Source organism: Ascaphus truei, chromosome 1 (assembly GCF_040206685.1).
Source record: "Ascaphus truei isolate aAscTru1 chromosome 1, aAscTru1.hap1, whole genome shotgun sequence".
Taxonomy (NCBI): Eukaryota; Metazoa; Chordata; class Amphibia; order Anura; family Ascaphidae; genus Ascaphus; species Ascaphus truei.
The window spans coordinates 538,225,543-538,242,801 of record NC_134483.1 but is presented as its reverse complement, the minus strand read 5'-3'; the positions used below and the strand labels follow the sequence as shown (position 1 = coordinate 538,242,801).

The 17,259-nt window shown below is 45.9% G+C and overlaps 1 protein-coding gene across 16 annotated transcripts in view; it reads right to left on the bottom strand.

The window, feature by feature from the left end:
• The window catches only part of DYSF (dysferlin), a 406,918-nt gene that overhangs the window by 210,792 nt on the left and 178,867 nt on the right, over nucleotides 1-17,259 (bottom strand). For all 16 annotated transcript variants that reach the window (XM_075573113.1, XM_075573169.1, XM_075573215.1 and 13 more), the window contains 5 exons: nucleotides 16,505-16,636; nucleotides 15,437-15,603; nucleotides 7,203-7,317; nucleotides 5,700-5,805; nucleotides 2,977-3,119 (listed from right to left, as the gene is read on the bottom strand). In XM_075573113.1, coding sequence (XP_075429228.1) covers nucleotides 2,977-3,119; nucleotides 5,700-5,805; nucleotides 7,203-7,317; nucleotides 15,437-15,603; nucleotides 16,505-16,636 — 663 coding nt within the window. The remainder of the gene's footprint in view (nucleotides 1-2,976; nucleotides 3,120-5,699; nucleotides 5,806-7,202; nucleotides 7,318-15,436; nucleotides 15,604-16,504; nucleotides 16,637-17,259) is intronic.

Here is a 17,259-nt window from a genome sequence, read left to right as displayed (position 1 = left end):
ACATTCCCTTCCCAGGTAGCGTGGTACACGTGAGAAACATTCCCTTCTCTTCCCAGGTAGCGTGGTACACATGAGGAACTTTCCCTTCCCTACCCAGGTAGCGTGTTACACATGAGACACATACCCATCTCTTTCCAGGTAGCGTGGTACACATGAAACACATACCCATCTCTTCCCAGGTAGCGTGGTACACGTGAGACACATACCCTTCTCTTCCCAGGTAGCGTGGTACACGAGACACATTCCCTTCTCTTCCCAGGTGACGTGATACACGTGAGACACATTCCCTTCTCAGGTAGTGTGGTACACGTGAGACACATTCCCTTCTCTTCCCATGTAGCATGGTACACGTGAGACACATACCTTTCTCTTCCCAGGTAGCGTGGTACATGAGACACATTCCCTTCTCTTCCCAGGTAGCGTGACACACGTGAGACACATTCCCTTCTCAGGTAGCGTGGTACACATGAGACACATTCCCTTCTCTTCCCATGTAGCGTGGTACACGTAAGACACATTCTCTTCTCTTCCCAGGTAGCGTGGTACACGAGACACATTCCCTTCTCTTCCCAGGTAGCGTGGTACATGTGAGACACATTCCCTTCTCTTCCCAGGTAGTGTGGTACACGTGAGACACATTCCCTTCTCTTCCCAGGTAGCGTGGTACACGTGAGACACATTCCCTTCTCTTCCCAAGTAGCGTGGTACACGAGACACATTCCCTTCTCTTCCCAGGTAGTGTGGTACACGTGAGAAACATTCCCTTCTCTTCCCAGGTAGCGTGGTACATGTGAGACACATTCCCTTCTCAGGTAGCGTGGTACACGTGAGACACATTCCCTTCTCTTCCCAGATAGCGTTGTACACGTGAGACACATTCCCTTCTCTTCCCAGGTTGCGTGGTACACGTGAGACACATTCCCTTCTTTTCCCAGGTAGCGTGGTACACGTGAGAAACATTCCCTTCTCTTCCCAGGTAGCGTGGTACATGTGAGACACATTCCCTTCTCAGGTAGCGTGGTACACGTGAGACACATTCCCTTCTCTTCCCAGGTAGCGTGGTACACATGAGACACATTCCCTTCTATTCCCAGGTAGCGTGGTACACGAGACACGTTCCCTTCTCTTCCCAGGTAGCGTGGACACGAGACACATTCCCTTCTCAGGTAGCGTGTTACACGTGAGACACATTCCCTTCTCTTCCCAGGTAGCGTGGTACACGAGACACATTCCCTTCTCTTCCCAGGTAGCGTGGTACATGTGAGACACATTCCCTTCTCTTCCCAGGTAGTGTGGTACATGTGAGACACATTCCCTTCTCTTCCCAGGTAGCGTGGTACACCTGAGACACATTCCCTTCTCTTCCCAGGTAGCGTGGTACACGAGACACATTCCCTTCTCTTCCCAGGTAGCGTGGTACACGTGAGACACATTCCCTTCTCTTCCCAGGTAGCGTGGTACACGTGAGACACATACCCTTCTCTTCCCAGGTAGCGTGGTACATGTGAGATTCCTTCCCTTCTCTTTACTGTATGTTTTAATTTCTCTTCTCCTCCTGATTTAGTCATCTATACATATTTACAACTCCTTATCCTCAGTCTGGGATCAGGTCTCGGTTTCTTGCTCACCTGATTACTCCCCGAGTGCGGCTACATACCGTGCGTTACAATCTCATCTCCTATCTATTCAGACTTTAGGAAAACTATTTTTTTGCCTCTACCATGCTTAGCACGTTCTTATTTTCTTTTTTAAAAAGCCTTTACTCCTAGTGACTATTGATTGAATATTGCATTGACAATTACAGTGATGTCAAAACATTTGTGCTGCCAATTCCTACTTTGTTGTACTACAAATGTAATGCAAATTATTTGATCAACAATACACAAATTCCCTATATACTGTAGTTTGTTTTCCTATGGGGAACCTACATGTCTTTGGGCGGCATGGTACCTTGATTGAGCAACACTGATCTGGAATCTTCGTAGTGATACACGGGACCCTGCTTCACCGGGCAGACCCAATGTGCCCAAACAAGCCAACCACCCTCTACTCTGAACCACTTCTTAACCAAACACGTTGTAGTTTGTGGTGAGAAGAACCATGTGGTCTGTTTATTGAAGTCTCCCCGCTGCAAACCAGAGCAAAAACAGACGCCATATTTATGACAGGAAAGGAATCCTATTCAAAGTAATAGGAGTCTTGTCCTAATTTTGCAGCCAGGAGACATTAGTAAATAACCCCCTGTGCTGTAGACTCACAATGCATAGACACAGGCACTGAGGTATCCTTCTGTTATTCCCTAACTCTATTAACAATTCCAGCACTGCTCTCACTTAATCCCTGGCAAGGTCATTTGTTTGTAACTGGACAATCACATCTAGTTCCTCCTCCGTCCTGGCTAGATTAGCAACCCATCCCATCCTAGGCTGGCACATTCACTTCCCGGAATTCACTGGCACAGGTAATTCTATACTGGTAGGTCAGTTCTTCGCTGTCCATGTAGTATAGGAATTCTTTAGGTCAGTTCTGCGCTGAACTTGTATTATAGGAATTCTATAAGTCAGCTCTGCGCTGACCGTGTAGTATGGGAATTCTATAGGTCATTTCTACACTGTCCATGTAATATAGGAATTCTATAGGTAATTTCTACACTGCCCGTGTAGTATAGGAATTCTATAGGTCAGTTCTGCGCTGTCCATATACTATAGGAATTCTATAGGTCAGTTCTGCACTGTCTGTGTAGTATAGGAATTCTATAGGTCAGTTCTGCGCTGTCCGTGTAGTATAGGAATTCTGTAGCAACAGTTAAAAGAATGAGCCAACTCGTGATCCCGGCAAAACCGTGATGCTCCCAGGATACTGACGGCAGAACAGTTGGTTGTGGAGAGGGTCAAAAAGTGACATACAGAAAACTCTGTTTTCTCCACAAATGTGCAGTGCTGAAATGTTATCACTGAAGACAGTATACAAACATACCTTCTTTAGGATCTCTATCTGTTTGGGGTCTCTTCTTCGAAGTCTGACCCAGCGCCTCCTCCGGTTTGTGTGATACATCTTCTCCGTAGGTACCCAGGACTTGGGTTTCCGGTCAGGAGGAATGGTGATGCCATACTCCCAGCCTTAAGGAAACCAATGAGACTGATTACACGCGACAAGGAGACAAACGCGTCAATTTCTATTATTTTTAGCACAATTATAATACAATCTTTGGTTGTAATTGATCAAATAAGGGACAGATTTGCTAAACAGCTGTAATTTAGGTAAAAACACATTGGGAGTGATGTACTGCTGCGGCCAAGTTTATTCGAGCATTTGCCCGTTCTTGGCCGCAGCAGTAGCCTGGCGCGCGCCCGAGGGTGACGGGCGCGCGCCGAAGCAGCGGAAGAGCGCCCTCCGATCGGGGCGCTCTCCCTACCGCTGCCGGGTCCGCCGGGTCCCCCGGAACCCCCTGCCGCCGTCCCTCGGGGAGCCCTGGACGTGCGTGCAGGGGGCGCAGGCTCCCGAAGACGCGTGACCGCGCGTCGCACGCCGAGGGGCGGCCACTAGCAAGCCGGGAAATCTCCCGGCTTGCGGTACCGGCCACACTTTAATAAAGTGTGTCGGTAGTGTATCAAGGCAAGTTTGGAGCAGAGTTGACGCAAATTGCATCAGGTTTCATCTTGCATTTCTTTGTGACAATACTGTGTATCACGGTCCACGTTTTGAACCGTATGTGCCAGTGTGTGAGTACTAGAGCAGGGGTTATTGTGGACGCACACGACGCACAGATTGAAATGAGATGTTGCAAACTCTCGGTCTCCTTTGTCAGTGGGAGTTGAGGAGGAGATGTCACAGTCAGATACAGGCGTTGTTACAAATTCTGACGTCTCAGTGCCTCATTTTCCCTCTGATTGCTACAGCAATGGTCTAGGACAGTGTTTCCCAACTCCAGCCCTCAGGGAACCCCAACAGGTCAGGTGTTAAGGATATCCCTGCTCCAGCACGGGTGGGTCAATCAGCAGCTCAGTTATTTTGACTGAGCCACCTGTGCTGGAGCAGGGGTATCCTTAAGACCTGACCTGTTGGGGTTCCCTGAGGCATGAAGTTGGGAAACACTGCTCTAAGACATCAGAGCCAGATATAAGGAAACTGACCAAATAGTTTATTCTATTTGACACATCTGTGACAAACAAAATAATGCAGTATGAGAAAACATGTCTTTTTGTGTTGATACACAGACCTAGATTCACTACGCTTCGTTTAACGAGTAAATATCGCACGTAGTAAAAAAAAAATATTATAAAAAAAGGAATGCATGTTTTTTTTTTTTTACGAATATCGCATTATTCTCTATCATTTTTATCTTCGTCAAATTTGTACTATAGTAAACTGGACGTGTAATCGCCAAAAATAGTAAAAATGTTAGTTTACTTGCGAGGTGACCAAAAATGTAGTAATCTTGGAGATAACATCTCCGGTTTTCCTTACCACTGCTTGATGTGCCAACATATGTGACATATTGTGATAAATAATGAGATAATGTTACACTTGAGTTAAAATTGTGCTAAAATTGAGTTAATGCTCAAGTTAAATTTGAATTCAAATGTTTATTGAGGGCTATGTAATAGGATTTCTTAGAAAACCATATGGCAGATAATAATTCAATTAGACATACACAATCTTAGCAAGCTCAAAACTCAGAGCCACAGTATTATATAGTTATTTCATCGTGCCATTGGGAAAGTGACCTCAAATATACAGAAGCAAAGAAAGAAGAGAATAATGCAATGTCTTTGACGCGTGAGGCTACCCATGCATTGTAAAGGAACGCCTTCAGGCACCTAAGGGGTTAGCAAAAAAAATAAACACCCTACAAATAAAACCAGGGCAGCATACAGTATGTGTTAATACCAAACCCTGATCATGGCCAGCTGGCCACTTGTGCTACTGAAGGGTTAATATGTTCTACATTGTTAATATTAGGTATTTTTTATCAACGACTCTACTCTACTGTAGGTTGGCGAGTCTGATCTTGCCTATGTATATAGTGGCCATTATATTCATACTATAGGCTTAACGCCAGTCTGGGGGTAGGTGGTGAAAACTGCCAATATCTATTACCTACTGCAGCCTCTTCTGTCCGCTCTCTGCCAGATGTTTCCCAACGTCAGCACTCTGACAGCAGAATGGCGAGCGTGACATCACTCTGACAGCAGAATGGCGAGCGTGACATCACTCTGACAGCAGAATGGCGAGCGTGACATCACTGGCAATTTGGTTTATACTTGGACTCTATGGTAGAGTTATCCTGTGAGGGATGACTGGGGCTCATAGGAAACGGAAGCTTTGATAAAGCACCCACAAGCGAAACACGTCAGTGTGACCTTCCGTTTTTGTGGATTAAATCGTCTTTTTTATATTCACCCTCTTCTACTGTCTTGTGTTTTTTGTGGTGCGGTGCTTTTTTGGCCTTGTGCCTATTTCTCTATGTATACTTGGACTCTAGTCTAGTATTTTTGACTTGATCAGTTGCAAGAAACACATGTGTTTTTTTTTCTGGTTCTACGCATGGAGAACATTTACCGATTAAAAAGGAGCTAGATTGACGTTGCAAGATTTAAAAATAAAGCTGGAGTGAGACATTGATAGAAGACCATGCGGGTTATTGGCGGGGGGACATGGATTCCACCAGCTGTATTGTGCTTCGGCAGAATACATACCCTGTTCGTCAACGGCTCGGTTAATATCTGTAGACCATTCCTCGTCTTCCCATTTCCAGCCTGGTGGGCATTCTATCTCATCTTTAGGCAGAACTTTCTCCCCGTTCTGGAAGACACGTGCAATAAGAATACTTGGCACAAGTGGTATATTTAACAATGGGGAGAAAAAACTCAAATAAAGTGGAGGGGAGGGGGTTATGGGGACAGGGAGGGGGAGGGTGGAGGGGAGAGATGAGGACAGGAAAGACGGGGAGGTGAGGACGAGGAGGATGGGGAGAGGAGAACGTGGAGCGGACTACAGGGAGGATGGGGAGAGTAGGACATGGAGCGGACTACAGAGAGGACGGGGGGAACGGGGAGGGAGAGGAGGACAGGGAGCAGACTACAAGGAAGATGGGGGGAGGACGGGGAGGATGGGGAGGGGAGGACGCCTGAAATTTAACACAAGTGGGAAAGAACCATAGAAAAATGGAAAAAAAATATTTTCTGTTTGTATTGTGGTTTGAATGTGACATTGTGCTATATATGAGAGGCCAGGAAACAAAGGTTTTTAACATCAAAATGTGTTGGCTGTTTTCAGCCAAAAATCCCCACAGACTTTGATGGGGAATACTGTCCGAAAAGGGCAGGAATGGCCACTTCGGAGTATGTAATATAAGGCCTTATAACCATAATACTGAGTTAAGTTATGGTGAGTAAAAAAGTGACAAAAACCCTCCACAGGAAAGCAAATATGCAAATATAGCTGTATGCTCATCTGCATGTCTTAGGCAGGTCTGCAACCCCGCCCTAATGGGGAAAGGCGGGGTTGCAGACCTGCCTAAGACATGCAGATGAGCATACAGCTATATTTGCATATATATATATATATATATCAGTGAAAACAATATTAGTGTTGCTCCCTATTTTAAGATGAATAAATACTTTGATGTTGCCCATTTGTTGATCTGAAGATGTAGCTATTGAAAACGTATCTTAAACATATGCAATCTTTCAGGTAGAGAAGAGCATTGAAAATGCTGTACTCCATAGTCATCACAGTGGCAGGAGGTTTCCTGCTACCAACCATAGTCTATTTATCTATTAACTCTCCCGGCTGCAAAACGAGTGCCACTGAAAGCAACTGTAGATAATTAATAAATTTGAGGCAGTTCTTTTCAGGGCTACCGATAGGGGGAGGCAGTCCTCCCCCGCTCAACCAATCAAGCACTGCATCTACCCCCCACACACTTCCAGAAATCGGGCCCTGCACATCCCAGCAACCCTCGCTCAACAACTTGTTTGTGGATGCCAAGGCCATGACTTGAAGTCTCCAGCAAACCTCTCGCGAGGCCGGGTACTTTTGGGCTACTTACAGTATGTCTCAGTTTCGTACCCAGGAGACTTTTATAAATGGATCCCCTTATCTTTATTTTCCCTGTGTAAGTGAAGCACCACCATGAAGCACTGTATCAAGTTCTACGCTCTCCTACGCTCTAATATGCTCTCTCAGAAAAATCTTACCACATCTGAGTAGGCCTCTGTCATATGGATCCATTGCCCACCAGGCAACCTGAGCTGGTTCTCAAACACCTCCTCCACAAAGCTCATGTGACCAGCATCCGTATCATACAGCAACCTGGTGCAAGACAAAAAAAAATTATGAAGGGGTGAGCGATAAATGCTTCAAGAACAAAACCATTGTTTGAGGCAATCCTAATTCGGGTAGTCTTTCCTCATAAATCCAACCTTTATCATTTTGGAGGCTCTTCTAAAGTTGTAATTTATATTAGAGTTGTGGTCTTGCTAAGAACAAAATAATTATCTGCGCCCTTCCTTCTACACCCTGCACAATAATGTCGTTGCAGTCTTTGCAGCTGCTGCCTGACATTGAGCACTCATGTTGATCCTGTGATGTACAACCACTCCTATATATTTATCCACCAAAGAATGGCTTATTAAGATGCCTATGCTCTCAGTACTCATATCCTTCTGAATATTTTATTAAACCATAAACGCCAGACCGGCTCACAATTTACACTAATCCAGCTATGACTAACACGGGGTTAGCCAACTCCAGTCCTCAAGGGCCACCAACAAGTCAGGTTTTAACGATTTCCAACTGAGCCACTGGTTGAGCCACCTAGTGCTGATACAGGGATGTCCACAAAACCTGACCTGTTGGTGGCTCTTAAGGACTGGAGTTGTACACTCCTGTTCTAACAGATAACTCTGGCAGCTTGTAGGCGGCAGGTTTCTATGTATAATATGATGTCATGCCCTCTCTGAAGCTGGCACTTCCATTAGCACTCGTCAGAATTTATGCCAAGCTGCACAGTGGGAAGTGCCAATGGGAATTACAGACGTTAGCCCCTCAGTTGGCACAGGAGACGGCTCTGATTTCGGATGCTCTGTGGCAGTGATGCGAATGATCAATACATGACATGCATCAAATTCTGTTTTCCTGTGAATTAGTTATTCTGTATGTATTGTTAGATTGTCTTCCTTACACAGCACTGCACATGGGCCATTTCTCAGGCACCACGAGTCACTGACCCGGAAAACTTTGAGTAGTGTAATTTTAGCGCCCGAGAGTAACTTGCCCAAGGACATGAGGAGATTCCAACAAGATCCACCTGTTTCACAGGCACTTTTCCTACTATCTTTCCCTAGTAAAATCAAAAGACGTTGCCATGTCTGCCGTGTTAAAAGTAGACATACACGGGGTTACCGTGACGTGCTCGAAGGCTTCAAATGTTTTGGCCAAAGTTAGAACTAAATGACCCAAACTTATGAAGAAAGGATATGGATAAAATACATAGCAATGTACTAAATCATTTGTCATATTGGATTTAGCATTGGATCTTTCTTATCTTAATAATAATAATAATAATAATAACAACTTTATTTCTATGGTACTTTTCTGCCAATGGGACTCAAAGCGCGTCACAGTTACAAAAAGGGAAAAAGAAGAAGACATTTAAGGTTATAAACAAGACCAAACACAATGAATGTTACAATACAGTACACTATACAATATACTACATTCTTGGATATATGGATTTCTTGGAAGGAAGGAATTTATTTCCCCTTATGAGATATCATTGGTTGATATGTCTCTGGGGTTTCTTGTTTGCCTTCCTCTGGTTCAACATACTGCAAGTACTGATATAGGATAAAGTATCTGTTGTCTAAATTAGGTTGAACTTGATGGACGTAGATCTTTTTTCAACCTCATCTACTATGTAACTACGTAACTATGTAGCCAATACAGGATGGGACGGTACTGTAGCTATTAAATGTCGGACAGGTTGTGGTTCATTAATTAAATGCCTTGGTAAGGAGGTCGGTCTTGAGCCTGTTTTATAGATTCCCAGAGAGGGGGCCTCTCGGACTGTACGGGGCAGACTCTTCCAGAGAGTGGGAGCAGCGCGGCCAACAGCTCGGGCGCCAAAGGAAGTCACAAGATTCTGAGACCTGTTAGGAGTCCTTCACCTGCAGATGGAAGTGAGCGGATGGGAGTGTAGGGAAATAGAAGCTCTCTCAGATGGCTAGGACCCCGGGCATGTAGGGCTTTGAATGTCCACAAGCCAATCGCAAAATAAATTCACCTACAGGCAGCCAGTGCAGAGAACGGAGAACAGGTGTCAAGTGGCAAGAACGGGTCTGGTTAGTTACCCACCTGGCCGCAGCGTTCTGCACCAGCTGCAGGTGGCGCTTTCTCCGGAATACCCAGGTAGGGGGCATTACAGTATTCCAGGTGTGAGGACACGAAGGCATGGACAGCTTCACGTAGTATTTTAATGACATCGATCCCAACGTGTGACCACTTCATCCCTTTCATTGGCAAAGTAACTTTACGCTTAAGCTTTTCAGAGCTACCCAAATACCGCGTGATTTGCACCATCCTCTGAAGTCTCCCGGATAAATGAACGTATCTTTTCCCGAACTAGCAGTATCGCGTTAGTATTTTGGACAAAAAGATTTTACATTGTAAGTTCTTCAGAGCAGTGATCTTAAAATCTAAGATACTGTATTTTGTGTGTGTGTGATTTATAACCACTTCCAGCGTCACACGGACGAGAATTAGGACGTTGAAACAGCTTTCTGTGAGTAGGGTTACTGGCTCTACACTTCTTTAACCCGGGTTGCGCGGAAACGCTGTGTGATACGCCAGGTGTACGCTTACAGGGGACCGTGCTAAAATGGATAAGAAGCAAAGAGTGACACACTGTGCTCATTTGCATGTCATTACCCAGAATCCCTGGCTCCAGTGGAAGCAGGGTATGCTAAGAGATAATGGGGAAAGGCAGCTTTGCAGACCTGTCTGAGACGTGTGACTGTGCTCACAACGTGGGATTCTTATTTGCTATATTTCTCCAAAATACTTCAACCACCAGGAGAGTTTTAAGATCACTTTCCTTCATACTGTATGTCTTTTTTTTTTTTTTTTAAATCTCATTCACTAAAAATTCTTCTAGCTTAAATCCCTTCTGCACCATGGATTCCTATTTCTCTGGCCATTGTCTCCCCATATTGAGTCAGCGTTTGATATTTGAGAGTCTCCTTACGGTAAGGTGTCTATGACATGTCACTTATCTCTATTGTCAATGGAATGTGTGACGACGATCACAACTGCAAACAGCGTTATTAAATAACGTGCTGGTAACAGCCTCCAGGAGCTCACATTTAAATGCTAATACAATGACATGATGTGTCGAGCTCTTTAAAATATGTCCAATTCTTTCACAGATTGAGGTGCTTGCTATGGATCAGTGGTACTCATCCTCAGCCCTCAAGCCCCCTCCAACAGGTCAGGTTTTTAGGATATCCCTGCTTCAGCACAGCTGGCTCAATCAGTCCCAGCTTCAGCACAGGTGGCTCCATCAGTCCCAGCATCGGCACAGGTGGCCCAGTCAGCCAGTGGTTCGACTGAGGCCTGTGCTGAAGCAGGGTTATCCTGAAAACCTGACCTGTTGGAGGGGCTTGAGGATTGGAGTTGAGCCCCCCCCTTGTTATGGCTGACAAGAAAGCTCGTGAAATGATTTAAATTAAGTCATTGAAACGAGAAAAAAACAAGAGGCTAAGTAATCGCCTTTATCGCAACTGCCAGCAACCGCTGAAAAGTGCCTCCTCTCACCGTCCTGATGAATGCTTTAAGACTTTGGCAACGTTTTTTTCCCCACAAAAACTATTAACATTTTTATGATACTTTCGAGCCAAAATTGGGCATTTTCACAGCAATGCAAGCCTAGCTGTCACTCTCAATGAGCCGAGCAGTTCAAGCAGCAAAACCTGAAATCTTATGTTTTTTTTAAATAAATCAATTCTGTACTATTACATAAGCGACTGTTGTTTTTATTTATTTATTATTCCAATCTTGCCATTTTTAATGTTTTAAAGCATCCTTTGATTTAGCCCACCTCCCCAGCTGTGCAAGATCTTTGCAGCACTTTCCTGTTTATGATCATTTGTTGCCAATGTTTCCAGCAGTTTGAGCTGCAAACTGTAACAATAAATAATGTTACCGTAGTAATATAAGGATACATTGTAGCTGCTGAGTTACACTAACTATGGATTGAAACTGAATGGCGGCCATTATGTTAGACACACAATCAGGATTGTGACAGATTTATAACAGGAGCGCCAAACGATTGCCAGCTTAGGCTAGGCCGTGATTATAATGGCGGTGCGCGTGCGCATGACGCCGCGCACCGCCAAAACAAAGTCATGTTTTCAATTGAGCACGCGCGCGACTGAGTGCGGGACAGACGCGTCCAAGCGCGCAAATTTGAAACAGACCCCTGAATTTGATCTTGCCGGGCGACGGGCGCGTCACGGCTGTGTCACGTGAGCGATTCAGCCAATGTGGGCGAACCGCTCCTGTGACGTCATGACCACGCATCCGCCGGATGCCTCCAGCGCATGTTTGGCGCGTGACGTCACGCACTACAAACGAGGCCTCCGAATGTAGAATGATACATTGTCACAAGCTTTACATACACAAATCAGATACACAGGGGAAGTCGCATTGCTGCTGTCACAGGATACGTTTAACCTTTTCCCTGCCACAGGCATAGGGGTGCAGTCCTATGCATGACCAAACTAACGGTTTAAGAGGTTAACCCTTAGCAGCTGATGCCTTTTTAAGCAAGACAAGTATAAGGGCCAATGGAGATTTTGGCTGAAAACAACACGATCGGCAGCTTCATTGCACATAGAATTAGCCCCTAACTATTTTAAGGCAGGGGCATCAACTCCAGTCCTCAAGCCCCCCCCCCCAACAGGTCAAGTATTCAGGATATCCCTGCTTCAGCACAAATGGCTCAATCAGGGCTCAGTCTTCAACTGAGCCTCTGATTGAGCCACCTGTGCTGAAGCTGGGATATCCTGAAAACCTGTCCTGTTGGGGGGGGGGGGGCTTGAAGGCTGAATTGAGCACCACTATTGTAAAGTATTTTTGAAAGCCTGAAAATGTTGCCTCTGCTTTCATTTGTGATGGGGGGGATCAGATTTCCACGCTCGCCATGCCGCTCTCCAGGGAAGCCACTGGACTGAGCAACCTGTGCTGGTGCTGGGATATCCTGAAAGCCTGTCCCGTTGGCCACCTCTGTACTAGTATCTATACATTTTGCATTGTATCATTCAGTTGGTTACAAGAGTAATACTTCCAATTATGAGACGCTTGAAGAAGAGACCAGAAAGGTTTAAAAAAAACTCTGTACACTCATTTTATCTGCGACAAGCTCTCACGTGGGTCCCTAAAAGGCATCGTTAAGTACGCCAACATTTCAATGAATAACAAACACACGCACTTCAAAATACAACCACAGGGGCGAAAACGTGTCCAATCCAGCCCCGTGAAGGGTGCGCACATTATCCCAAATTGTTCAGGTGAAACAAACTTGGGGAGGAGAATGAAGTAGAAAAGAGTATCATATAACATGACCGCGGGAAGGCGCACTGCTCAGAGCGATCTAGCAATGGGAAAATCTCCCGCACGGGGTTCTCTACCAAGCGCTCATACTGGTATCCGCCAATAGCCAAGCCGAGGCACCGAGGTGCAAAGGGACCTCATTCCAGGGACATGAGTAAGGCCCGTTCTATACAGCGTGCGGCCGCGCGTTCCTATGCGAACGCGCGTGCACGTGCCGCATGCTTTCCGTGTATGTAGAGCCGGGAGCTGCAGGTAAGTGTATATGCGTGTATGTGCGTTTATATGCATGTATATGCGTGTATGTGTGTGTGTGTGTGTGTGTATGTTGTGTGAGTGTAAGTAAGATTTTTTTAAATTAAAAAAAGTTTAATAATTTTTTTTTTGTGTGCATTTATTTACCCCCACATGCACACGCACACGCACACGCACACGCACACGCACACACATACAAACACGCATACATACATACACACATACACACCAATAGATACATTGGAGCGCAGGCAGCGGCGCGAAATTATGATTTTCTTCATCTTCGCCGCTGCCTGTCGGCTCCCCGCTCCCCGCCGTGCGCGCGCGGCACATCTATAGAAAGGCTGACTAACGTCAGGCAACTAAAAATCCGCGCGCGCACGCACGGCGTAGCACGCGCCCGGCACTATAGAACGTGCCTTAGGGATCTCCTCTGGGTAATTGATACCTTTTTACCCAAAGCCGACACCTATGAGTATTTTGAATTAATGTTTTAACGTATGACTATGGCTGCTCCCTTCTGTGTGATGTCACTGTGTGATCAGCAAGTGCAGCCAGAGTGCCCCCTCCTAACCTCCCCTTATCTCTATTGGCTTTCTGATAAGGACGGGTGGGATAAGGGGAATGAAAACACTGGATTGACAAACACTTCCCGATCCAGAGGTCCACTAAAAAAATAAACTGGCCGACTACGGCCCAGGATCCACAAAAGGGTGCTAAGCTTTCGCCCATCTCAGGTCCCGTTCACATGAAGACCTTGTGATAACATTCACATGAATGGGAATTAAAACGTGATAACGTGTAGCACCGGGGGTGGCCAGGTGGCGGCTCCAACAATACTGCACACAATGGTGAAAGGTGCGACGCACTCAACACGCGCTCGACACACACACACCTCGCTCTGCTCCATGCTCTTTCCTCCTCTCCTTGGCCCCACCCCCAGGCTCCTGACACCTCCTCCTGATTGGTTGCATTACCCAGCCGCAGCCAATAAGGATGGAGGAAGCTTCCCAGCCCCCTTGCAACAGCCCTGCTCTCTCCCTGCTCTGGGAAATCCCGTGTCCCACAAGACGGTCAGATCAATATGTCCGGAGAGGTAATACCGGTATAGACATACATGTCCAGTATTACCTCTCATTTTGTACTGAAAGGAGTGTCCAAATACAGGACAGTCCAGTTCAATACTGGACACCTGCCGACCCTACGCACCCTTTTGTGGACCTGTGCCTATGTAGGATTGTACCTTTTAAGTGACCTTTTTTTGCACTGTGCATTCTTAATGTGCTGTGCATCATGTGTGTTACTGATTAGTTAAGTGCTTCGGGGCGTGAGGGACACATTAGCTGCTCACACCTACTGTACAGTGTATTGTCTTAAGTATTATTGTGTCTCACTAAAAACCTTTTAGTCTAACAGATTCATATCTCACACCTTAGGCTCGGAGGGTCACCGATACATTCTGCTGATACTGCACTGGAGGATGCATTATACTTGGGGTGGGCAACTCCAGTCCTTAAGGGCATCCGACAGGTCAGGTTTTCAGCATAACCGTGTTTCAGCACAGGTGGCTCAATCTGTTGGTGTCCTTGAGGACTGCAGTTGCCCACCCCCGCATTACACAGTCATTCAGAACATATTACACTGTTCTGTGGATTCTCAGCCTTTAAGGGCTTTATTACTTTCACAAATAATTTGTTGCCACAGACAGACCAGTACACAGACAGAAACTTTCTATATGTCAACACTCACTTCGCTTGTGGCAACCTAAACACCGTTATCCAGCTGTCTGTGGTGTCTAAATAATAAGACTTCTTTGAGTACTCTGTGACCTGCGCATGTCTACCACTTATCAACAATCCAATGAGCTCAGAGCAATGCTTCAATGCCCCCATCACATCCAAGTGTTCAAAGGCGTCAGTAAGCCAAACGGATGATGAAAAGAGTCAAGGGTCCAGAAGATGCTGTATCTGACCACTATACTGTTAACCCAGCAGTGCCACCTGCTCATTTACGTTTAGAAAGCGGTATGTGAACTGTGGTAATCTAATACTTGGCACAAACTGGGAGGTTGAGATAAAGCCCTTGGAAATTCCATGTGTGTGGTTCAGAAACTGGTGTTTTCCCTTCAGCACAGGAACTTCTCAAGAAGCTTCCTCAGAGCCAAGGACATCGGCAGGAAAATGCTTACATAGTCAATTACACCAAGCCGTCCCAATGGGGGCCTGCTGTGCCTTCACAGAACAATGTATCAGCTGGCTCCGGGTTTTAAAATAAAAGGAGGGTTTATGTCGAAAAGTTATCCAACAAAAAAAAAAATCAATAATTCAGAAAAATTGTGCTCTGTGAATTTTCAATTCTATAGGACATATTCCTAACACTACATGCTGCTGGACCCGACATTCCACGGATGGAACGTTCTGCCACGGTTACGGCTGCCCAGCATTTTCTGGTGGAGCATGTTGATTGGGCTAATTGGTCAGGATTTACGATGCTGAAGGGTATCCAGAGAAAGCTGGAATGTCAGAGCTGACCGTACAAAACACATTCTCGTTTTACTAGCTGCACTCACGTCTTCTCGGGGCTGATACACCAGTCGCCGGCCCAGTTCCACCCCGCGGAGGGCTTGAAGCTGTCCTTGGGGAGCTTGATCTTTCCAGTCAGATCCGAATACTTGAAGTATGTAAGCCCCGTCGTCCCCCAGCTCCCCACCAGGGCCAGCTTGGTTTGGTTTTCGTACTGTAAAATACATCTAGAAGGTTAACCATCTCCTGTTACATTTACACAGTGCAATATAACAACACAACCCAACCCTTGTGTTCTCAAGCAGTCACACGACTGGAGTCATTGACCTGTGACTAATGGGGAGTTCCAGCCTCTCCAACACATATTTGGGCTTATTTGTTAAACTCTCATAGTGCCAATCAGGGCACTATCGCATGGGAACACCCTTATAGTTACTGGGAGTGTCCGTGTGACAGCTCCCCGATTGGCACGGTCGCAGATTAATGAATAGCCCTCATTGAAGGTAAATACTATATGTGTCCAGGGCACAACTGTGGAGATGATCTCCTGGGCTGCGGACCTCTTTTTTCTGTATAACGGAAGTGAACGTAAATATGTGTGGGTTTGCTAATAAAGCAGAGCTATTCTGCCACCCGACCATCTGAACACAATACAGTACTTCCACCAAACACCAATGGGCTGCTTTTTCTATTTTACGCCTACAGCTGTTCTGCGTGTTTGAGTCACAATGAGGAGAATGGTGATTTTGTCATTGTATGACAGATAAAGACAGTTTGGGCACCTACAAGTGACCTACTGATGACAGTGTCTGCTGCGATCAAGAAGCGGGAGGTCCATGTCCCCAAATTAACCCCCTCCCGCCCCCGCAGCAGTAATACTCCGGTGCTTGAGCCACTTGTGCTGAAGCAGGGATATCCTTCAAACTTGGCCTGTTGGTGGCCCTTGAGGACTGGAGTTGGCCGCCCCTGTCTTACTGCATTCTCATGGTCATTTCCCTGCGTATAGTCATTATTTTGCCCTATGTATGTTTCATGACATAATCTCACGTAGATGAATAAAAGGTTGTAATTCAAAATCTTAACACGCTGGAAACTCATATAGAAACCTGACTCACCGTTTCAGCGAAGACAGACAGTTTCCCCTCCGCATACTGATTAAACTCCTTCTGATCCACAGACATGCCGAACCACAGCTGGACTCGAACCTGCGCCGGCATCTTTGAGCACCTGTTCCCTTCTTGCGGTAACTGGGAAAGACAGACGGATGTGCAAATGAGCACAAGGCATGAGCGTAGTGAATGCTCAATGTGTGCAAGAGATGACACTGTGCAAACCCCTTTCCTATGCAGACACTGGCCGCTGAAGCAGACGTGATCACCCAAGAGCCGCAGATAAGCAAGAGTTCATCAAGTTATGCTGCAGAATCCCAGCCAGGGGGCGACATAGAGCAAGAGGGCTAGTTATTCAAACAAGGGAGCTCATAGCAAACGATGATCAGGAAATCCACCGTGAATACATTGGGTACATTATCAATGAATAATAAGACCGCCTTCCCAAGAATACAGAAGAAAGGGGCCTGAGCACTGAAACGCTAATATTTCTAATACCATTGTTTTTTAACATTATTTTTGGATGCATATAAAATAAGGTCAGTGTATCGTACGCTCCGAAGCCCCCAACCTGAAATTGCAGCATGTCAATAAATGTGTGAACGTCAGTCTATTCCATGTGCAAGAACAACATTGGAAACAAAATCACATGGTATTTGCCAAGAATCGTCAGCGTTATGTTTCCATATAAGGCAGTGATTCCCAACCAGGGTTCTGTGGAACCCAAGGGTTCCTTAAAGCAGTCTCAGGGGTTCCTCCTA